Genomic DNA, 25,287 nt, shown 5'->3' with positions numbered 1-25,287 from the left:
AGATGAACGTTCTACCACTGAGCCACCGCGGCCCCCACCAATATCTAAGGAATCTCAGTAATAAAATATCTCAGAAATAGGGACATTTATAGTATCAATATTTACTCCCGGAAAAAGAAAAGCGGGAATAGTTTTTGAAATATTGCAAAAGTTTTTGTGTTTTATTTGTCTTCCGGGATTTTGGGTTTGAGAGAAAAATTCTGGCTTACTTCCACCTGTGAAATGCGAATTCAATGAAAACTCAAGAGTAAGAAAATGAGGGATCTGAGTTCGATTCCCGGCTTAGTCCCGTATTTTCTTCATTCTGCATTTTCCTCCTCTTCCAGTTAAGCTTCCATCGACTTACACTGTTTAACTATAACCCAAGATATTTTCTTCAACTGAAATGACTTGTGATCTTCCTAATAGTTGAGTTATTCGCCTGTTTCCCTAGAATTACCATGTTTTACACATTACACCTAAATAACTCCACCTTTCGTGTTTGTTTTTATGAACAACAAATTCGGTTGACAACGGTCATTGGATGCACTTGCGCACAATCATTGGACCACTTACCTTTCATAGGACAGGATGTTTGTTGCTGAATGTACAACGTACACAAGGAATATTGAATGAAAACACTTGTTTTTACAGAATGTAAAATTACTTTTTGAAAAAAAAAAATCCCTTTAGGATTATAAAGTAATAATTACATGTTGACACATTTGAGCTGCCACCAGCACACCGTCTACAGAGCTTGTTGAATTTATTTTTATTTATTTACTTCTGTATATACACACACACGCACACTCTCACTCTCGCATGCATTGTCTGCTGAAGGCACAAGAGTCACTCGATGGGCTTCACCTGCGCCATCACCTTCCCCTCCCACAAAGGAAGAACCTCGTTGTCATCTACAATCTCCTCCTGGATCACACGCATGTCAAGGTCGTCGCACTCCGTCTTGAAAAAGTACCTGTTACAACACAACAGCGTTAGTTCATTTATTTTAATACAGTATTTCATTAACATTAGAGTCATAATAATAAAAGAATCAGAGGGCGGACCAGCTCGAGACACTTTTTTTTTTTTTTTTTTTTGGCTTTGTTCATTATTGTATCTATGTGTTAAAGTTTCATAAACAGTGGAAATATTGCAAGTACTTTCGTATTGAAATCCTCAAGTATTAAGGTTTTGAAAACTAGCAACATCCTGAAATATAGGAACTGTGTGGCACATTTCTCTTAACTAAATGATACAACTCACCCTACAGTGCTAATGTATTTATTTCAGCGAGAATATTTTCGAAAGTTGCTACTACTTTCATCCAAAGAAATACCAAACGATGAATACACTAAACTAACATACTTACCGATGTTTGTATTTAAAATTTAAAAGAAAACGTACACTATGATCTATTGGCCAACAGACTGTAAAAATACTATAAAATCTAAATAACCGAAAGAATGAGTTTAGTGTATTCATTGGTTTTCGTATTAGCAGCTACTGAGGATGAAAGAAGCACCAGCTTTCGAAAATATTCTTGTTGGAATAAATTGCATTGTACGGTTACTCATATCATTTACCAACATCTAGGTTCTAGGTTTCTCACCTCATTGATTTATAACAGGGAAAAAATGTTCTTTTTTCTTCGAAAGATACATTCAAATGCTCCTAACTTTATAAAATTACATTAAATTAAGGTAAAGATAAAGAGGCAAGCTATAGAAGGCTTAACCAATTTGAGACTGGTATATACGGAGTTGATGTAATCAGCACCACGACTGGTCATTTTCACCTATCAGATAGAAACTGTCAGAGAGTGGATGAACAGCTTCGCTGCACTGGAACAAGGGCAGGCGGTGGACAAATTCCGAAATAAAATGTTTCAGCTTAACGTTTCAACATCATTTCCTTTAGGCTAAGGGAGATAATGATTAAGGCAAGTCAATGTTGAAATGAAAATGTATGAGGAAAGGGGAGTATACTGAGAAAATCCACGGGCACTATGTTGTCCACCACAAACTTAGTTGGGCGGCGATTGAACCAGGGACCCTAAGCGCTCTACCACTGAGCCACCGTGCCCCCACATGAGAAATCTCGACTCCCACCGCGGGACGAACCATGTCCGCGCAATTGGTTGGTATATAGACGCCTTACCAACTGTGCTACCGGGTTCTACGAAAATTAAATTAACTGAGTAATATAAATTAATTTTTACGAAGAGATATTTAAATAAGGGACCCCGTATAATCCTTATGGAAATTGGATTTCGGTGGAATTGCTTGAAACCGTGATAGTTGCAGATATTGTGATCCTAAGAAAAAGTCTCAATGGACACAACCAACGATCATAACCATTTGGCCACTATGGGGCCACATTTCTGAAAACAGCAGAAGGTAACAATATTCTGGGATTTTGGTGGAATTGTATGAAAGTTCGAAAAGGTTTGGATCTTCTAATTCTATTCCACAGCCGAAAAAGGAATAGGGAAAGTAGCGGCCAACACCATTTAAGAATAGATAACATCCCGGTGTTCATCTTGCGGGACAAAAATAAAGCCCTGGGAAAGTCCAGACAGGATGACCTATCCGGGCCAAACCTCCCGAATACAAACAAATTCTCTACCAACTGACCTCCCGTTGCTCGCTAGCAACAAATTAACAATTTTTCTCAGGATCACATCTACAACATATCACGGTTTGTCATTTTCACCGAAATCGAGAATATCACTACCTTCGGCTGTTTTCAAACATGTGGCTCTGTAGTTGCCAAACGGTCAGTGATGGCTAGTTGTGTCCACTGAGACTTTCCCGGGATCACGGTATCTACAACATATCACAATTTCATTTTCACCGAAATCAGAATTTTTATCTTCGACTGTTTCCGAAAAGTGGCCCTGTAGTGGCCAAAGGGTAACTGATTGGTGGTTGTGCTCATTACGACTTTTTCTCAGGAACACAGTATCTATAACATATCACGGACTCAAGCAATTCCACCGAAATTCAATTTCCACAAGGATTGTGCGGGATCCTTCAAAGAAAAAACCACTGAACTTACAACAACAATACATTCTCCGTTGATGTTACAGAAAAATAATAACTCGCGATTTACTCATAAATCATTGGACTAGCGCAGCTACTCGAAATTTTTGCAATCTCCACACAAGAGGAGCAAGAGGCTTCGGTCGTTAATAGAATATGTCTTCAGCTACAAGTGAACGGTAGTCATGAAGACAAAATAAAACTGACGTGGAAAACTAAAATATACCTACAAAAATGGGGAAATATAAAATCAGTTGAGAATGCTCTAAGAACATTGCTAGAACGAACTTAAAAAGAATGGAGAGATGGAGCGGGAAGGATAACTGCCATTGTTCCTAGATGTTAAAGCAAATAATTTTATTTGCACCCTTTTCTCTTTCTCGCAAAAAAATAGCAAAATATCATCTCTCTACGACTTACAGTTCTCGAGATATGGCTGCTTAAATATCTAGAAATTCGAACTTTTTTGGCCAATATCTAGGGAACGGTGACCAGTTAACCAGTAGACAGTTAATCAGTGGTCACCGGTTACTATTTGCTACCTAAATGTTCACCATCCTCTTAGGTATTGATCAACACCAATATGATCTTTGTGTGACTTACGGTTCCCGGGATGGCTCCTTAAATCTCCCGAAATAGGAACTATCTTTTGGCCAATATCACGGGAACGGTAAGTCATAGAGATGATATTGGTGTTAATCAATACCTAATAGAATGTTAAATATTTTCGTACCGATATCAACTGATGGCCACTATCCAACTAGCCACTGGTTTGGCCAGTGGCCAGTTGGACAATGGCCACCGGTTACTATTTGGTACCTAAATATTTACCATCCTTTTAGATATTGATCATGACTTACGGTTCCCGAGTTATGGCTCCTTAAATATCTGGAAATCGGCCACTTTTTGGTCAATATCTCGGGAAAGGTAAGAGTGACGCAGAAAATTTAATCACTTTCTCTAATAGTTTTTGATGTTATATCGAATGCAGGGTTCAAAATTGAAAAAAATCGCAAATAACAGACAGACACAGAATTCAGTAACGAACTTTTTAGGTTCGTTGAAAACGAAACAAGATAAACAGAATATTAAAGATAAAAATGAAACAGGAATCAAGGCACAAATGTCTTTTTAAAAAACTGCTAATAGCTTGTAACAAACAAGTTGAGTTTAATTTCCTGTCACTTGAGGATCGAATACTTTAACATACTCTGTCTTTATTCTGCTAAGAAATCAGAAATATCACTTGCTATAGGTATGTCTTTTGTTGTGTGAAAGCCACAGTTATTATCGTTTGTACCTACAGTACACTTATTTCTTCCTCAGTAAACAACTAACAGCTTAAATGCAACCATAGTTTGATTACTAAGGGTAAGAATATAATTCCCTTCCATTCTTGCTTAAAAGTTTTAAGATTATGGCCTATTCTATGCTACCAAACAATAGATAGATCCTTAGACAGAAGTATGAGGGTTGCTGTGACCAAAACCAAAATAAATAAAATAAAATAAAATTAAAGCAACGCTGGCAAGCAGAACTATCTCCGTATCCTGGTGAAAATTATCGTTTATATGGTTTGCATCCCCTCTGAAACTTTTTGCAATAACAATTCTCCTAGTTGCATTTCCTTCCATACATCTTCGAGTTATTCCTGGAAAATTTAAAGAAACAGGATCGTTCGAAAAACAATTTAAGTTGTAGTAAAAATGAAATAAAATCTTTGAGTTTTACGTCCCACGCATATGCCGGCTAGGCTAGAGATGGTGATGACGAGAAATGGAAGAAATAGTGGAATGAAGAAAGTGGGAGGAAACGGGAGAGCCCCGAGGAAACCCACACACAGTGCTTGTCCACCACAAAGTTCACTTGGCGCGAGCTGGGATCGAACCGGAGACCCCATGTACCAGAGGTGAACGCTCTACCACTGAGCCACCGCGACCCGAAATTTAAGTTGTAGCATCAGTTGGTATTACTCGCACTTACGGATCTCCTCCGTTCATGAACACTGACATTTCAATTACGAGTGTCGCTCCTTTATGTATGATAGAAATAGTCTATACATCTCTCTTAGTGACGGTTCGATAACACTACTTATATAATTTCAAGAAATAACTCTTTACCACTTAACTTGCTGACCAAAAAACGTAAAAGAATTTACTTTTTCTACAGATTTTTACTTTTCAGTAAATATAAACTATTAATGTTGAAAAATTTCACGAACGTACATACCTCTTCCCACCAACAGGAACATACACATTATTTTTATCGTACATAAAGGAAAACTTCTAAACAGAAACGGCGACAGTCATAATTGGAATTTCAGTGTCCAACGGAAGTCCGGAAGTGCGAATAATACCAACTGATACTACAACTTAAATTGTTTTTTAGTTGATCCTGTATGGAAGGAAACGCAACTAGAAGAATTGTTATTGAAAAAGGTTTCAGAGAGGATGGAAATAACAGAGCAAAAATTTTGATCAGGATAAAAAGCTAAGTGTTTGCTATTTATTAATATCATATGTAACCTATACAGACAGTTAGCACGTAAATTACGTTCTTTTTCTTAAGCGTTTTTCTTCTTTCTTTCTCTCTCTTTTGTGATGTGTTTCATATCGACAGAAATATTTTAGTACCAAATGTTTAGCTTTTTGAGCAAATACTGTGTTTACGTGTGTATAATGCACATCTCATTTCTGTTAGGGAAAAATGAAGGCAGTTAAATCTCACATATAAGGCGCAGCATACTAATTTACCAAATTAGTCATCATTTAAAAAGACGCAGACGTGAGTAATTACCGCGAAGTTGCTCATCATACATAAAATGCGGCACGTGAACGTGTAATTACTTCACTTATATTACTTACTAATTTATTTGTACAATTTTATCGCGAAATCTACTTGTTGGATGTAGTGACATGGTGAAATCATACGTAGTTTCATATAGCTGTCGGAAATATTCCGTGTATATCCCACATTTTAGGCCTACAATTTTGGGGGGTAAAAATGTGCATTATATAAGCGTAAATACGACGTAAAATTGCTGCACGAATATCTAAAACATCTTAAAAGTTCGTACCTGTAGCTGCCCTTCTTTGGGAGGTACTCCTTGAACTGTCGCAAGGTGATCTGCTTCCCTGGGATCTTTGTTCTGTAGGGGAATTGTTCGTCACAGAAAGAGAAGACAACGGTGGTGAAGTCCGAACTCTCCCCTCGACCGCTGCGGCACTTCTTCAGCGTTGACTGGTTCGACAGAGACATCTCGTTGTGAACTCCTTTCCCTGCTGAACCAAACCTGCCAAACACAACTTTCATTAGCTACCACCATAACTCAACAATTACACTACAATAAACAATATTAATTACTAATTGATTTAGTTTCACGGGGAGAATTTGGTTTTGACGTAATCTATCGCAATCTGATCTTCAATTGTTTTATCGTTTTCAAATACCTGGTTCTGAAAGAAGAATACGAAAAAGTTGAATTCTACCGCATAGTAACAAGTTCGTTCATTATTTCCATTTACAACTACTTATTACACAGCAAGTACTTCTTGACTTCTTAAATGCTTGAGGTGATTCGTAATTCATGATCCTTAATTGAGTAACAATTTAAGATCGACCACTGAATGTTTGCTATTTCTGACCTTACAAAGAAATATATACGAAGGATTTTTCATTAAACATAAAACTGGAAGAGAAGACAATCTTACTCATCCATCATTTTCAATTTACTGAATGGAAAAACTTAGAATTTCATACAATATGTCTTATATGTGGCAGCAGATCATCTTTAGATACGCCGAGAAAGAGATGAAGAAGGCCTCGAAACTGTACGCAGATTTTGTCTTTTAGATGTTTTAAGGTAAGAGAATTATTATTTATAGTTATACTGTGTTAACCTTTCCTCTCTTCAAATATGATCTTTACACCATGCAGGACGGACTATTACAGTGTTTAATGAAATATACACAAAATCGCCGGAATACTATTTCAGACAATCGTCGGGGGAAAATCTCAAGAGAAAACTTCTCACTGTAACGTTTTTAATATGAGAAATACCTTATGCCCTATTGTACAACTTATTAATTAATTAATTAAATATGTACAAAATCGCCTGAACAGTTTTTGAGAAAATTGTCCACAAAAATCTTGCTCCCAGAGGAAACTACCTTTCATGGGTTTTTTTTTATGAGAAGTCATTTACGCCGCATTCTATAGCTATTTATAAAATATGAAGAAAATCACCTGTCGTTTGTGAGAAAAGCACACGAAAAGATAAAACAAATACATCTCAAGAGTAAACTACCCTTCGCGGACTTTTTAAGCAGAAATTGTTTATTCCATATTATAGGATTATTTATACACTCGACGTTATATATATATATATATATATATATATATATATATATATATATATATATATATATATATATATATATATATATATAAAGCCAAAATAGATGCAGTTAAAGAAGAACTAACAAAATGGCTCATGGGCTCATCTATCAATCCACGATGGAGGGAATCATTGATCATATTAAAAAAGTAAAACTAAAAGACGAAAACGAGGAAATTAAGACTAGACTAGTCATTGCTGAGGGAAAAATAAGAAATCAAAATAATGTTTCATGCACGATTGCTGATCCCAAAACAAAAACTTTTGCAGAGATAGTAAAAAAAACAAGAGACGGTAAGAGCAAGAGCAATTAAAGAGGCAATGACCAAACAAAAGCCAGTCATATTTCTAAAAGGGAAGGAGAATGAGTCCATCAAAGATCTTTAAACCAAGTTTGTGAAGTCTTTTAATCGAATTAAGGAAAGAGTTAAAGTTGTTTCTGTCAAGCCGGTGGGTGGATCACTGATAGTCGAAACAGAAACTAAAGAAGGTATAGAAAAAAATATCAAAAAATAAAAAGGTGATGGAAGAATTCAAAATTGAAGAAAAAAGGAAGAAAAGACCATTGGCCATTATATACAACGTACCGGCAGAAATGAAAGACGCAGATATTGAGTCTACAATTATTGAGCAAAACTTGGAAGATAACGATGTGGAATTGGCAAAGAAAGAAGTAAAGCCGAAATTCAGAACAGGACCAAAGAATGACACCAAGTGCCATTTGGTAATTGAAGCACCCAATAAAATCTATAAGAAACTACTTCATACAAATAGGGTATATCATCTATACGAAGCCTTAACAATCAAAGATTTCGTTTCAATTCCTAGATGCCTTCATTGTCTTGATTTAGGACATACCCAAAGGTTCTGCGAGGATAACAAACCAACTTGTAAAATTTGTGGACAAAAAAATCATGAAACAAAAACATTGTTCGGAAAAAGGTAAACCCAAAGTTTGTATACCTTGCCAAGAAAGAAAGAAAAAGTGTACGGTTTCCAACGAACACAAAATAATGTATGAAAGAGAAGTATCCCGAATTGACTATGGATAAGTGTTACTTAGAACTAATATTTAAACTACAAATTAAGATCATCTTAGGAAACAAGAGAAACAAAACAAAAATCGGGAAGACAGACACTGGGAATCGTAAAGAAAGCTAAATATGGATGAACACGTAGATTTACGTATCAATCTGTATGAATATAGTTTTGACAATATAGAACAGTATGCTAAAAACTGTATTAATTCAAACAATAGGGAAACTTTTTCAATTTTATATTTAAATGCTAGAAGTATACGAAATAAAATTAATGAATTAGAACTGCTGTTACATAGAATACATATTGTAAAAGTTATAATTATTGTTGAGACATGATTGTATTCTGATGAAATTGAATACTATAATATTAATAACTATAATAAGTTATATGTGTGTAGGGACTATAATCATGGTGGAGGAATACTTGTTTATATCAGTAATGAATTAATTTGTAGACAATTATATATTATAGATAAAGCGTATAGTCTACTACGAATACAGATAAAATTTATGTCAAAACATTTAATGCTGTTTAGTACATATAATCCAAACAAGAATATGGTTAATGAACTGTTAGATGACATGGAGATTGTGTTAACTAGTTGTAAAAATTCATCCATTCTAATGGTAGGGGACTTAAATATTGACACATTAAACACAGATTCAACTGAAACTTTGAAATATGTACAGTTTTGTGGAAATTATGGCCTCTATCAGACAAATATTAAATATCCGACCAGGCTGACTGATAACAGTAAACGATAGATCATGTATTAGTAAACGATTTAAGTGAAGTGGTTTTTGTTAATAATATATTAGCTGATATAAGTAACCATAATATATTAATATGTAACATCATATTTCAACGAGTACAATATTATGTAAACAATATGGAACATTCACGTTTACCTAAAATAAATTATAATAAACTAAATAATTATTTTAGGAATACAAAACTTTCTTTAATTACTAATTGTATTGATGAACAATACGGTAAATTGATAAAGTATATGTCAGAAGGGATTGAAATATCTAAATATAAAAGTACGCATAAGGTCTGTAGGAAAGGATATAAACCTAAGTCTCCTTAGATAAACGAGGAATTGTTAAGTTTAGTAAAAATGCGAGAGAAATATTACTCTTTAATTAAAAAATTCTCAGATAATATAGATATAGGTAATAAGCATAGAAAACTTAGAAATATGGTAACAAAGTCGAGACGGCAACTGAAGAGCGAGTATTATTACAAAAAAAAAAAAAAAAAAAAAAAATACAAGAATCTTTGTCTGACAGTAGGAAATTTTGGGGTGTTGTTAAAGAAATATTAACTAATAAGATAAATAATGATATAGATTGTATACAATTGAAAATAGGAAATACCTTAGTTGATAATGAACGTATACCAAATGTGTTGAATGATCATTTTGCAAATGTTGGTAAAACACTAGCATCAAAGATACTCTTACTGGAAAATACAGCTTTGAATAGGGGTATACCATACAACCGTTCATTCTTTTTTACGCCAGTTACCCACATGGAAATTATTAGAATTATTAGTTCTCTAAAGAAAAAAAGAAATCAAGACAAAAGATGAATTACATAATGAATTTTTAATAAATTCCAAGGACACCATAAGCCACACTTTATCTGAATTAGTAAATCTTTCCTTTACTCTAGGCGAATTTCCAATGCAATGTAAAACTGTCAAAGTCATTCCAATTTATAAAGGTGGAGATAAGTTAAATCCGAATAATTATAGGCCAATATCAGTATTAAGCTGCATTTCCAAATTAATTGAGAAGTGTGTACATAATAGAATGGTAACTTATCTAGAGTCTATAATTATTTTTATAAATATCAAAATGGTTTTAGGAAAAAAAAATCAAGTACCTTAAATGCTGTAACTGATATAGTAGTAGAAATTCAAGAATGTTTGGATAACAATAAACTTGCAGCAGGATTGTTTATTGATTTAAAGAAAGCATTTGATACACTCAAACATAACATATTGCTTCAAAAGTTAGAAAATTTAGGATTATATCTCTTTCATGGTTTAAAAGTTACTTGTCTAATAGGTCACAATATGTCTTAGTAAATGGAAAAGAAAGTAATGAGGCTCAAAGAGAGTATGGTATTCCACAAGGTTCCATATAGGGACCGTTACTGTTCTTAATTTAAGTAAATGATGTTCATCTGCTTAATCTAAGAGATAGAATAACTTTATTTGCTGATGACAGTGCTATATTCTATAAAGCTGATACTATAAAGGAACTGATAACATACATTAAAGAAGACTTATCTACATATCATTGGTTATGAATAAACTCGTTGTCATTAAATTTAGAAAAGTCTTATTATATAATTTTTCACAAGCCGCTGCCAAAGATAATTCTGTCTAACAAAATTGGAATTAAAAATTTGGAGGTGAAAAGAGTCGAATACACTACATATTTAGGAATAATAGATCAATATCTAACTTGGGAATTACATATTAAAAATTTAGAAAAGAAAATAACTCCTATTATAGGTATTATGTATCGCTTGAGAAAAACCCTAACAACGAACTTAAAAAGAATGCTATACAATGCATATATACAAAGTCATTTTATATATTTGTGTATTATTTGGGGACATGCTAATAAATCAAAAATACAACCACCCATAATATTACAAAAGAAAGCCATTAGAGCAATGTATGGTCGACCTATGGACTATCCGAGTTTATTTATGGAATCAAATATATTGCCATTCGATTTATTAATTACAATCTAATCCTGTATGTATGTCCATAATATAGAAAAAAGAATGATATTGATATTGATAATGTTAATACAACAAAGTATGGTATAAATAGCGTTAAGCATAACATTACACAAACTTATAATAGTCTGCCTAAAGATATACAGGATATAAAAGCAATACCTTTATTTAAAAAAGAAATCAAAAAACACTTTTGGAATAAATTTGCTGAATAATCTAGTAGCCATAAAAATGATAAATGAAGACAGGGGATACTGACACAATACTACATAAAAAAAATAGCAAAAAGAAATACTTAGTCCCTTAAAGTGAGCTATTGCTCGTTGGGACAACATTTTTCATCTTCGACTATCCACATGTTATACTTGTTAGTCATAGGGAACTTAGAGGACCAGTTCCCTTTATAATTTAAAAATATTAAGTGTGGGAAATCTGGAAGACCGATTTCCCTATTAATGACGTATATTAAGTGTGAGAAATTAGGATATTATCAAAATAAATTGTAGGAAATTTGGATTTCCAATTTCCATATAGTATGGTATTTCTGTTACTCTTTGTTTGTGTTTTTTTTTTTTTTCTTTTCTTTCTTTTCCTCTTATTTTTTTTAAGGACTTGTGTTAGTAAAAATATGTTTTGATTGTAATGGTATAATATATTGAGAACAAATGTAGATATCTTGTATAAATCTTCCAGCACTGGTCTATATTCTGTAGTATTTCTTTTGTATAATAAACAAATAAATAAATAGACTAATTTCCAACAATAAATTCTCTCTTCTGGATAGGGAACTGAACTAACCCATGATTACAAATATTAATTCAATATTATTAGTACGTTAATGTATTTATTTAATTGACGGAATTTTCAATGAAAAATCTTATTCATCAGCAATAATTTCCTTGCTCAAAACCTCTACTATAGTTTGATTCACATCTCTTCGCACCAATCATGTCTCGAGAATTCTACCGGTATAGCTGTTTCCAGTAACAACCTTAAAGACGACAAAACTTCATATCTTTATGGAAAGTTTGTCACAACAATATACAAACTTTAAATTCCCTACTGATTAAAACACATTCCATCTCTAAGTTTCAAATAACGAAGTACACTTTAACTGACATTACTGCACAGATTAACTGAATTCTAACCTTCACTTTTGTAAAGCTCAAACCGACATGCTAAGCTCCCTTACAGATTAACAAAATGGCAGAGGTACAGAACATGTTAACCATTTCATATCATAATGGAACAAAAAAGGGAAGAAAGACTCCAATGCGTTGTACGCCACTTGGAATTTTATACTATATTATTATTATTATTATTATTATTTACAGTTATCTAAGTTACATTGTATTTTTTTTTCTTTCTTTCTTCAATACAAGCGATGAGCATGGATCTTTATTTTTCCTTCATTTGACTTGTTTAAGCTCTCAGAATAAGAGCAGAAAGTTTAAAACGCAATGATATAAGAACTATGTTTTGCATCGTAACTTCAATCACAACTGGCAAATTCACATCATAATTACCTCAAATATGAACACAACCTTAATATGCTATACTATTAAAAATAAGCTTTTTTCAAAAGCTCTTGACACATTGTACTTAACATAAATTCATGGAAAAGAAATTCACTAAATCTGCGACACTCAGAAAAGGTCCATAGAAGAAATAAAATAAAACTTAATTAATCTTTCAAGATACGGAGTGACCAAAAATCAAAGGGCGATCTTTTAAATCTAAATAACTTTTAACAGAAATGATGATTTTAATTATATTGACTGATCTATATGTCAGATACCGTAATATATGTTTCAACAGATGGTACTGTAACTTAAAATCACCTTATAGAACAAACTATAATTAAAAGAGTGGAACACAGGGAAACTTGTCCTAAACTAAGACCCCTGAAGGATAATGTACTTACGAAAAGAAACCCAATATTTTGTTAAATCTGAAACAATGCACACATCAGCAATACAGCTCATTTTTACGAAGGGTAGGTACCTAAACAACACCAATGAAAACAACCTGCATACATACTTGGGTCTACTGGATTTTCCTCTGACATCATCCTCCAGCCTGCGTCGAGCCCCTTCGAGTAGAGTAGCGGTGTGAGGGTGAGGGAGGGGAGGCATCGAGGGATCCGGTTGTCCTGGACCCCACTGAACTCCTCCACCCCTCTCCAGAGATCCAGAGCGGGAGCTGTTGAATGGCACTGTTGGCTTCCTTCCTCTCCTGGAATGAAAATATTACATACATTACTGTAAGCGTCATTCATGGTTTCACACACTACTTTGCACCAATATTTTAGATTTATATATAGAACCCAAATCTATCATAAATAAAATAAAGAGTTTGTTTGTGTGTTTGTCTGTCTGTCTGTGTGTGTGCGGCCTGGGGACCAGACGAGCAGACCGAGAGATACAGAAATTTGGTCACGGGTACCTTGGTTTAGGCCCCAGACCAAGACGAAGCTGTTTTTTTTTCTTTTCTTTTCTTTTTTTTTAAATTCGAACCAGGGGTGTCTCAGGGGGTGTTTACCAGGACATGTAAAAGTAGTAGAAAATGACAGATATTAGTGTTGAATTCATAGTTTTCGCGGTCGCTGCGATCAATGGTGAAACTCCGATCGCATTAACTTCCAAATTCATCCTATTCGGCTGCGAACCGGGCGTCACCGGGCGGGGGGATACCGAGGCATGTAAAAGTAATCCAAAATGACCGATATTAGTGTCAAAAATCCATAGTTTTCGCGGTCGTTGAGATCAATGGTGCCACTTCCATTAGCGATGACTTGCAAATTTAGCTACCACTGTATACGGGCCGAGGGTCTGCGGGGAGGGAGATACCGACACACATAAAAACAGCCCAAAATAACGGATATTAGTATCAAATCTATAGTTTTTGCGGTCTCTGAAATGAATGATGATATTCTCAGAGGCGTTAAGTGCCAAATACAGCCTCCATGCGAAGAATGGGTATATTCAGCTAGTGTACAATAAGATGAAAAGTGGAAATGAACTGATGTCTTACAGTATACATTACGATGGTACAAAATCTGAATCAAGAAACAATATAAAAAACTGGAGCAGACAATTGGCAAGTAATCTGAAACAACATGATCAAGGACTGAGCGAATCTTCCCCTTTCCTCTCATTAATTTCAACCACAAACTATCTGAATAAGTATCTAATCTTGGAAACGCACTTGTGTTTTATAAAAATCGGAGTATTTTTACAAAATTTTCACGAAAACACTATTTATAATCAGAGGAATGGTGAGGGAGAGGAAATGGAATCTGAGTTTTACGTCCCACGCTTATGCCAGCTAGGGTACAGGAGACGGTGATAAGAAATAAATGAAATGGTGGAACGAAGAAAGTAGGAGGAAATGGGAGAACCCCGAGAAAACTCATACATACGGTGTTTGTCCAAACCCATACATACGGATTGGAAGGGCTCGTGCATCACGAGCTTGTGCCGATACACTCGGACTTGTCCTGTCGACAATTAGTGCGAGTGCATCTAGCAATTCAAAAGAAATCCCAGGAAATGGTAAAGAGAAAGGGCGTTGTATACCACGCTCACAACAAAAACCGCATAAATCCTTAAAGAGTCGTCGGAAATTGAAAGAACTTGACTGGGAAGTTTTACTACATCCACCGTATAGTCTGGATCTCAGACCGTCACATTATAATTTGTTTCAGTCTCTGCAGAACTCCCTGAATGGTTTTAAGTTGGTTTCAAAAGAACCGTGTGAAACCACGTGTCGCAGTTTCTTTGATCAGAAACCACGCTTGGAGGTTAAAATTGAGAATACATTTATTGATTGGAAAATAACATAAAATAAGATATGCACCATTTTTTACACCTATACATATATACGGTATGATCAAAAAGTACGGTGAATGTAGTTGCACAGTGCCATCTATCGGTGTTGTATCCATTTCAACTAGTAAGCCCGGTAGCCTAAACCTTTGATACAGTCAGTGTCGAGTTTGAACGAGTTGTGACATATTAGTTGGCTTCCAGAGGCAGAAGAGTGATGATGTGTTATTATTTAATGTACTTACAAGGTATGATCAAAAAGTACGGTAAATGTAGCTGCACAGTGCCATCTATCGATGTTGTATCTATTTCAACTACTAAGCCCGGTAGCCTAAACCTTTGATACAGTCAATCTCAAGTTTAAACCAGTTGTGACATGTTAGTTGGCTTCCAGAGGCAGAAGAATACGGACGTGTGTTAAAAGTGTCTATCTCGCACCAACATTGAGTTTTGTTCTAAACTAGAAAAAAGCCAAAGAAGCTCACAAAAAGTCAAAATGAGTGTATGGAGATGAAGCGGTGGCAATGAAGACTGTTTACAAGTGGTATGACCGATTCAAAAGCGGCAACGAGTCGGCTGAAAACGAGCAACGATCGAGACGTCCTTCGATGTCAAAAACAGATGAAAACGTGGCAAAAAGTGGCACAAATTATTTGTTCAAAAAGGCGAATGACTATTTGAGAGCTTTCCGAACAATTAAACATCTCGTATGGGTCCGTAAAAAGCATTTTAAACGCCAATTAAATGGGTAAATGGCTCTCTTCTTCATCACGAAAACGCCATGCCACACCTTGCTTTTGATATGCTTTTGGCCGAAAAAGTATTCGTGTCTGTCCACATTCGCTATGTTCTCCAGATATAGCACCATGCGACTTCTGGCTCTTCCCGAAAATTAAAATCGTGCTTAAGGGGGAAATCTTTTGACACCATTTTTGACATCCAGAGGGCTACAAGAGAGCAGCTGAACGCCCTTCCAAAAGAAGCCTTCCAGAAATACTATCAGTCGTGGATTCAACGTTGGGATAAATGTATTGCCAGTCAAGGAGATTAAATCAAATTCTATGTAAGCTTATTACTTTGTTTCTAATAAAATTATTCATCGTACTTTTTGATCATTCCTCGTATATATGAGAAAATAGGAAGGCGAAACAGTGAGAATGGGAAAAAAAGACATTCAAGGACAGAAGGTTGGTGGTGAAGAGCCAGCTGCAACTAATTCATAGAATAGTTACTCATATATTGTTTTACGTTCGAAAGTATATATTTCTTTTTAGTTAACCGAATTATTATTATTATTATTATTATTATTATTATTATTATTATTATTATTATTATTATTATTATTATTATTATTATTATTATTATTATTTATAAAGTACAATACTCTTCAGGAAATACAACTCAGCTTAATAAATATACGATGAACCAAATAAATATTGTTGCTTATTACTTGATTAAGAAAGACGAAAGAACACAGATAAAATATTAATTATTAACGTAAAAGTTCTATGGAGTGAAAAGAACAAATTAAAACAGGAATTTTCTTTCCTTGGTTTGGCTTACGTCTTTACTTATCAGTATTTCTTTCAGTTTACTTGAAAAAGTACATAGATTAAAATAACAAGTTTGAATGAATATTTTTTTAAGCCAAATTTACATAACCTGCATTGAATTAGTAAGTTTGTACGTTACTTTCGCTCTGAACACTATCAATAGTGCCTTCGGCTTGGAGGAGCATGGTTCGATTCTTGACGGAAGCCCATATGTTTTGGATCCCATGTTAATCTTTAGATCCATGCCTCATATAACTTTGGTGCTAAAAGGAACGCTCGACCCCAAATCCAATCAACTAACTTTAAATGATGTCAATGTAGAACGGAGGAAATGAGATTATTATTAGATAAGGAAATGTGTAAAATACTGTCTTCACCAGGATCCTTTTCATTCAATAATTTTAACGAAGTTTGAAGATTAAATACCTTGCAGAAATAGGAGATGTGGCACTCGTCGATTTCATTCGATGGTGTTTTGCTGATGAATCCCTGTCGGCGTGTTTCTCATGCTCCATGATCCAAGACATTACACTGAAAACACATAAAGACATCAGCATATACATTAGAATTAATCAATTTCCAAAACTTCTTCCTTATAAAATACCACAAATTTCTATTTATTACTTATTAAATTAAGACTGGCTTCAGAAATTAAGTAAATTGACTAGTTTAATTATCTTATTTCATTTCTTTCTGAACTAACTTCGACATTTTTTTCTACATAACATACTTGAGTACATTTTTATCTTACAGCAGTGATTGGGAACCGTCAGCATATAAGCAGTTATGCTGCTTGTTAACTTCATTTGACTTTACTTTGTTGGAGAATAAAACAACTGTCTTCAATGTAAAGATAAAATTTGTTGCCTTTTTAGTACATTTCTTCTACGGAAGTTCTGACTTCTGGCTGTTTCTACACGATTTGTTGAGCTCCCTTATCCCATCCTGTTTACCGACTTCCTTACTTGATCTATAAAATATGTTTTCGCGGATTGCAATCTGTGAGTTAAGGGGCGGCTAAAGAATCAAAATTCTGAGACGCTCTACCTGCTTACACGGAAGCTGGTTTCACGCTGGCCTATTCAATAAACCTTGAACAAACAGTCAGACGAAGTCTATACAATTTTTGTAAACTAAATATGGCTGAGGAAAAAAATCATATTACGTCATTAAGGCAACAATTTTTTAGTTATATTACATATTATAAAGGTAAAGCTGCAGGCATAAACTTTCTTAAATGTTTAAACGCCAGTGAGTATTAAATTTTCCAGAGTTAAAAACCAGGGGATTGCCCAGCTTCTCATGATAACAGATATAAACTTAAAGGAGAACAGAGGACTCATATACTCTGCGTAAACTGTTGCAGAAACAAAGAAAATTCATGGATGTAAAGCCTAGAAACACTGAGAAAAGTAAAAAGCCAAAAGATTACTTATTTGCCTTTTTACTTTTCTCATTAAATATCATCACTGCTCGCAATCTGTGATACCTATAAACAATGTTTATTTTTTTTATCTTTCAAACAAGGTAGCAACCATTCTACAGATCTGAACGTTATTGGTGGAAGATTTTGCAGAAGTTAAGCTTAGCAGCACAATATCTGACGTAGATTAGTAATTGAGGTGTCGATATAACTCCTGATGATGATACAAGAAGTTATCGAAACAGTACGGTAATTTAATATTACAACGCAGTCTAACGCAAGTCTAATATTACTCATCACTAGAAGCACGAGTTTTTCGCACTAAGAATTTGAAAATTTCGCGTTTTGTCGCGTTTTCCAAATAAAGTTTCGCATTTTGTAGCTCTTGTGGAAAAGATATTCCCTGACATTTTTAAAATTGTTACTTTTATTCAAAGATCACTACAGAAATAAACCATTAACTATCTAAAAACAAAATACACTGAATATTTCACTTGACATTGTAAATTTTACTTATAGAAGATTATATTTTTTTAAATCAAACTGAAGGAAAATCAGTAACTAAACTTACTATGAGTAGGAAAGTTTTGCTGTCTTCAGGAAAAACATAAGCACAAGTTACATTCAAGCATTAAACGTGAGCATGTTACATGTTTTCACATTTTCCTCCTTCATTGTTGTTTACGTTTGTCACTTATCACCAATCCACACCATTGGCTAGCTAATTAAAACGGCTCCTCCCCATCCAGCTGCGATGGTGATAGCTAACGCCAAACATGTTCTCTATAGCCGTGTTCGTTCATGCCACGTCAGCGGAAAATGGGCGTTTTTAAGTTAATGAAAACGTAGTTTTTAAATTTCGAGATATTTCGCGTATTGCTAGAAATTTCGCGATAAACTGCCAATTTTGCGTTTCATCGCGCAACGGAAACAACTGAAAATACATATAGAACATCATAAAACATCAAGAAACTGAAAATTACTTAATTCTGACGCATTTCGTTTTATCGTGCATTCAGAAAAACTCGTGCTTCTATTCATCACTACACTGTGCTATAATAATACTATTATTCTCCATCCATCCGTTTGATGGTACATCTCCACTAATTATTTTCCTTACAATTGTGCATTCAAAACCCTACGAATTAGCGTCTAGCTTTCAAATTCATACATACAAGAGACACATATATATGCACTTCTAGGTTTTTTACTTATAATTTACTCGATAATTTATTAATCGCGGTGATAAGAGATTTTATGCGAAGTAATAACGTGCATCTCCTGACAATTTACGTTTTACTTCCTCGTTATCTGCTACACCTACGCCTAAGTATTTATATTTCTTACTAATTACCATACTTGCTTAGTTCTTTACAAATTTCCTTCTTCGCAGTGATTCTCAAATTCAGAAAGGTTAACTTACCGCTCTGCTGGAGGCACTGAAGGCGGTGTATCGGAGACAACACTGACTCCGCTATCCGTGAGATCTGTACAAGTCTTCTTGCTGCTCGACCTCCTGGAAGCTTCTTTGCTCTGTCGGAACCGCATCTCGTGACCTACAATAGTAACAGGTTGTTCGTATAATAATTTGTGATGTTTAAAACATACATATTGGCGAAAACTAATATTCTAATATATACCACATAAAAAAAACGAAAAGATCCTTGATGAATAAAATGAAATCAAATCTTTAAGTTTTACGTTCCACGATTATGTCGGCGAGGCTAAAGGAGACGGTGGTGATGAGAAATGAACGAAATAGTGAAATGAAGAAAGTGAGAGAACCCCGAGAAAACCCATTCACACGGTATTTGTCCACCACAAAGTTGATGGATAGAAATAAGTTTATTTGCCCTTACTCCCTGTTCACAAGAACTGATGGAATGCTTAACGTTTCAACACTCATTAACCATTCTTTGCTGTGGCTGAAGGAAATTATGGGCTGTCCAACTGATGATGGTGAATGTCTTATGTACTCCGTGAGTATCTCTCATAGCGGACAAAGTGCTTAACGACAGTTGAGCTGACTGCTATTACTATTGTATCATACAGTAACATATCGTCTGTACGAACGATTTGTTTGTTGGGCTCTGTACACTGTTTCACATCTCGTAGTCCGAGGTTCTAGTATTTTGGTTATTGAATAAAGATAATATGCATAAAAATAAAATGAAATAAAATAATAAAGATTTAATTTTATGTCCCATGACTCATTAGGCTACATGAGACGGATGGTAAATGAAAGTAATTGTGAAAGTAAATTTTGTGTTCTCCCACCAGAAATTGAACCCGGGACCACGTACATCGAAAACACACGCGCTAGCCACTGGACAAAACATTTAAAAGAAAAGCACCTACTCATTTTTGAACGTGGTTAAACATTATTGTGCACAATTGTAAATATTCATTGGACAGTCTGCAATTGAGCTGTTTACTGAAATATTCCATACTCTGTGCTGCTGAGTAGAATAGCGACCAATGTAACACAACATGCCCCATAAAATTCCATAATGGAAAGACTTACTGGAAATGGAAGAGTAGGAATCCTGTTTCTGGACCTCTGCGTAGTCAGGCATCGATTTCGATTTCGGGAGATGATGGTGCTTGTGCTCAGAACCTTCTGCAAAGTCATGGACGTTCCCTGAGTCAGACGAGAAGGTCGAGAACACGTCCTGAAACGCCAAATACATCTTATTTAGTCAGTTTCTTTTAGTTTGGATCTTATAACTATAATGTAAACTACCATACTATCAAACAGATTCAATTAACCTCAATAAGCGACGAACTTTAACTGGGCAAGGGGTCGAACCCAGGACTTGTGGCGGTACGATAACCAGTACATCAACCAGTTTCTTCCCTGGATGAGCCACACATTATTCCTTCCTGAGATGATAGTTGTTTCGAATGGTCAATGAAGTATTTTCCAAGAGATTAAAACACTACTCCCAGATTAACAACCACTAATATTTTTTTGTGTCCTAGGAATCGATCGGATGCCTGCAACCAATCCTGCTGCCATCAATTGTCGGACACTAATTAAAGAACGAAGGCTTCACAAAGATTTTTACCTGTTATTCATTTAAATCCTTTTCAAAGATAACATTAATATCAAAAGTCACATTTTTTATTATTGATGATCGCCTACACACATTAGCTCAAAACATGGAGCTTACAGATAACGTAAATAGAATAACCGTAAATAACACGTCAACTATTTACACATGCTACTTACAATTGTACAAAATTTCACCCGCAGACATATTGCTTCAACTTGGAGCTTCTGGGCATAACCTAAGAATTGCGCTACCTATACATATCAATGCTACTAAAATTTAAAATCGTTCAATTTAACGTCCCACGATTATGACCTTTAGGCTAAGGGAGACGAATGATTAGGGTACATGAATGATGATGGAAGAGTTTGTGGAATGAGGGAGTGGGAGGAAACGGGAGTACCCCCGAGAACACTCACGGACACAATGTTGTCCACCACAAACTTACTTGGCCGAGGCAGAGGAAGATTTTAGTTTTTGAATGAAACTGTTTGTAATTATATCTCAATTCTTATCGAGGTTGTCATTACCCAAATAGTGTCAGATGTTTCGTTCTAATTTAATACAACTCTGTGATAACGTTCTACCAGTGACAACATTTTACTAACGATTTCCATCTCTTTGAAGTTATAAGTCCTTTGATAAGTCAGAAACCTGAGAATCATGAACTTCATATTTTCTTTTATTCTACTTCGTATATTCCTCCCAATGTAAGAACTCTCACATTGACAATAGACCCTAAAAATGTTTTTGAATACTAAACAGTGATTTGCAGGTATACTGAAACTCGAGTTTCGTGGCAACTTTGTTCGAATTGAATAAAAATTTAGGGTAATATAGAAAGGAGATCGATCTTCAGCTTTGGTGTGACTGTATTACTTGAGTTATGATATCGAAATTCCTTTTTCTTAATTTATCCATTGTCTCCACTTAATTGAAATACAGTCTATAGTTGATTATTTATAGCTTCCTTAGTTGAGATTAATCTAAATATCCTTAGAATGTGTATGGAAAAATCGCCGGCTCTTTGTTTCTTATACATTTTAGCAATAACTTTATTGTTGACTCTGCTAAACGTCAAATCAAGAAGTTCAAACTATTATCATTTTCGAAGGCAATGGTGTTATTTTTATATATAATAAGAAAAATAAATACAATTTACAAGTATCTTGCGGAAATGTTTGATCGTATTCTTTTCCTCTCCCTATATTTCATGTACTAAAAGAATTATCTTTGAGTTTTACGTCCCGCGGTTATGCCGGTTACGCTAAAGGAAATGGTGATGATGAGAAATGAGTGAAATGGTAGAATGAAAGAAGTGGGAAGAAACGGGAGAACCTCGAGAAAACCCATGAGCACAGTATTTGTCCACCACAAAGTCCACACGGCGCGAGCTGGGATCGAACCAGGGACCCCAAGCACCGAAGGTGAACGCTCTACCACGGAGCCACCGCGCCCCCTGTACTAAAAGAAGCTAATGAAGGACGACAGATCATGAAAATAATAGGAAAAAGAAGAAACATCATGCTTGGCCATCTTATTGGGCACTCCGATTGGATCACCGTGTTGATTGAGAAGGTAGAAGGAAAACCAGGAAGAGGAAGACCAATAGAATATCTAGATGCAGTTACGAAGAAGAGACCTTATCAAAATATAAAACAGCACTTCCAAGGGAGAGAAAAGTTTTAAAATTTCCAAGTTGCCCACCCACCTATGGTTGAGGTGAAAAAGAAGATATTTCACCTGTCACTGTATCTGTAATATTATACACAATTGCAATGTTCCTTTTACTTTTTTTCCCCCCCAAAACGGTTCATGGCTATGTCAGATAATAACGGAGAAACTCGGCTACCCATGGTTAATGTTTCTACCTGTTTATACGCCTTGCGTTGGAAAATAAATATTAAAAAGTCGTCTCTGAACGTGTCTCCCAAATCGATAGTTTCATTTAGTAGCTTTGAACAATTATTGAGTAGATTCCAGAGCCGAATTCGGTTTATGCATCACGAAAACACTTAAGAATATCCAAATACAATTTATACGAGATCATAATTATTACGAAAACGTTGTCACCAGCAGAAAGAGATGTGTTCCAACCATATAATATTAGGCCCATTCATCTAACTTTAAATTTCGATAAGGGCAACCTCAGAAGAACTGGAATGTAGTTGTAAAAACAGTTCATTTAAAAATGCAAATCTCAGCAACTTTCAGGTTATGCTTAAGATGCTATAAATTAAAGCAGTTTGTCATGTGGGAGAAATTTTGCTCCTAAGGTGAAGTAAAATTAAATATTTCAAATTGTAAATAGTGTGTGTTACTGGTTGTACCTGAGATGGTACACGGTGTTATCTTCAAGTTCTGAGATAACGTGTGTAGTTAATCGATCACCAATAATTAATAAGAAACAGTGTGACTGTCTCGTAAAGAAATTTGGTCATATCCTACAAGCTATACAGCCTTCAAATAAAGTAAAAATGGGTTGCATATTTACAGGAATGTTTTCAAACTTCTTCCCACAGGAATACATGGGGAACTAGTTCTTGATTATGCATATCCTGGGATCAAACTTTAATACTAACTTTTGACCATGTACACTCATGTCCAAAATGACTGTCGCATATCTATAACTATCTTCTTGTAAGAATATAATTTGACAATGATTTTGCAGGATGCTTTTAATAGGAAAAGAATTATAAATACGAAAATTAGAATGAGTAAAACAAAATATTACTAAATGAACAAGAAATTTTTATTTTCGTTTTGTTGTTTTTATTTACTCTCTTTTGACATCAAATTTTCCACATACATGTCTTTGCCAATTATGCACATACTAACATTATAAGAAATACCAGACGAATTCATTATTCAATTATATTCCTACAACATATTTATAGACATGCGACAATAATTTTGGACATGAGTGTACATATTGGCCAAAATTGATAGCGATACATCAAATAGGCCTTGAAGTTCTGTGTCTCCCGGACTGACACACGGACGGGGACGGAATGAATATGTGAAGAAGATTTTCGTGCACAAACTCGAAATGAGCTTGTTGCTATTAGTATTTTCTCTCAAAACAATTAAGCTGAATCATACGTAAAGCCTACTTTGTTCAATTAGCGTTTGGCAGTCGATATCAACAGGAACAGTTGCCGAAATCATCAGTTTAAGATTTGCAGGGCACATAAAAAAAATAAAAAGAAAAGAAAAGAAAAGATTAGTACATTTTAATTTTAAAAAGAATGTACCCGATTTTGTCTGTGTCAGTGCTCCTACTTAATTTAATTTTAAATATCTTTTGCACTTCAACAGTAAGTTAAACACATTAAACAAGTTAAACACGTTAAACACAAATGAAATGCCTAGTACAGCTTACTAGAAAGGCATCAATATAATCTGCGACTTTCCTATTACCACGGAACATCATAAATTTACTGCTAACATAATACAAAAGTGAAATTTTAAAAACAGAATTCCTTTTCAAAGAAAATAACTTCAACAAAGATTTAGATAGACAACAGAAGAAATCACAAACAGAATGGTCAATTTTCGTTATGCTGTTTAGACTACTTAATCTACGAAGATACAATGAAATTTCAAGTATGACTATTCAGTTCTGTTTCTCGTATGTTTACCTAGTTTCTACAACAATGTAACAAAACAGCACTTTCTAATTACGCACTAGTTCAACAGAGAGTAATAATGCAATGCATTCAGCTGAGTTTACACAAAGATGGAAAACATTTGCAAATAATTCTCTTACGTTTACTATATAGTTCAGCGACTGAATATATCTGTCTAAAATTTGCAAATTAATAAAATTAAGTTTACCTGCATTACACTGACTATTCGTATTATTTATAATCCTCTAGAAATAATACATCCAACTTGGACGATATAGTCCCTAAATGAGGCAATACACAATGCTTAGCTGTAAGCATTTCAGAAAACTATTACCATTTCATTTCTCAGTGGTTTCCAAATTGTACAACATTATTTGTAACTACCACTGAATGAATTCTTTTATACAAGCAAGCTATCCAAGATTTCCATCTAGTGACTCGTACCTTCTCCTTCCGCGTGTGTCTAGTGCAGTAGGAGGTTCTGGTTTGATAGGGATGAGGCACACTGTGAATCATACCCACACCGCTATAATGGGACGGAATACTAGCAGGCACTCCTCCTCCCTACAAAGAAACAATTAAT

General features: G+C 34.7%; 1 protein-coding gene across 3 annotated transcripts in view; it reads right to left on the bottom strand.

Moving 5' to 3' along the window:
- Positions 1-621: 621 nt before the first annotated feature.
- Axn (protein axin) overlaps positions 622-25,287 on the bottom strand; it is a 186,968-nt gene continuing 162,302 nt past the window's right edge. For all 3 annotated transcript variants that reach the window (XM_081732334.1, XM_081732333.1, XM_081732335.1), the window contains 7 exons: positions 25,149-25,268; positions 20,547-20,694; positions 19,446-19,578; positions 17,026-17,130; positions 13,260-13,454; positions 6,100-6,315; positions 622-955 (listed from right to left, as the gene is read on the bottom strand). In XM_081732334.1, coding sequence (XP_081588460.1) covers positions 829-955; positions 6,100-6,315; positions 13,260-13,454; positions 17,026-17,130; positions 19,446-19,578; positions 20,547-20,694; positions 25,149-25,268 — 1,044 coding nt within the window. In that variant the 3' untranslated portion in view covers positions 622-828. The remainder of the gene's footprint in view (positions 956-6,099; positions 6,316-13,259; positions 13,455-17,025; positions 17,131-19,445; positions 19,579-20,546; positions 20,695-25,148; positions 25,269-25,287) is intronic.

This window comes from Thermobia domestica, chromosome 11, assembly GCF_964235325.1.
Source record: "Thermobia domestica chromosome 11, izTheDome1.hap1.1, whole genome shotgun sequence".
NCBI lineage: Eukaryota > Metazoa > Arthropoda > Insecta > Zygentoma > Lepismatidae > Thermobia > Thermobia domestica.
The sequence above is the reverse complement of the archived record's forward strand: the minus strand, read 5'-3'. Positions and strand labels throughout refer to the sequence as shown.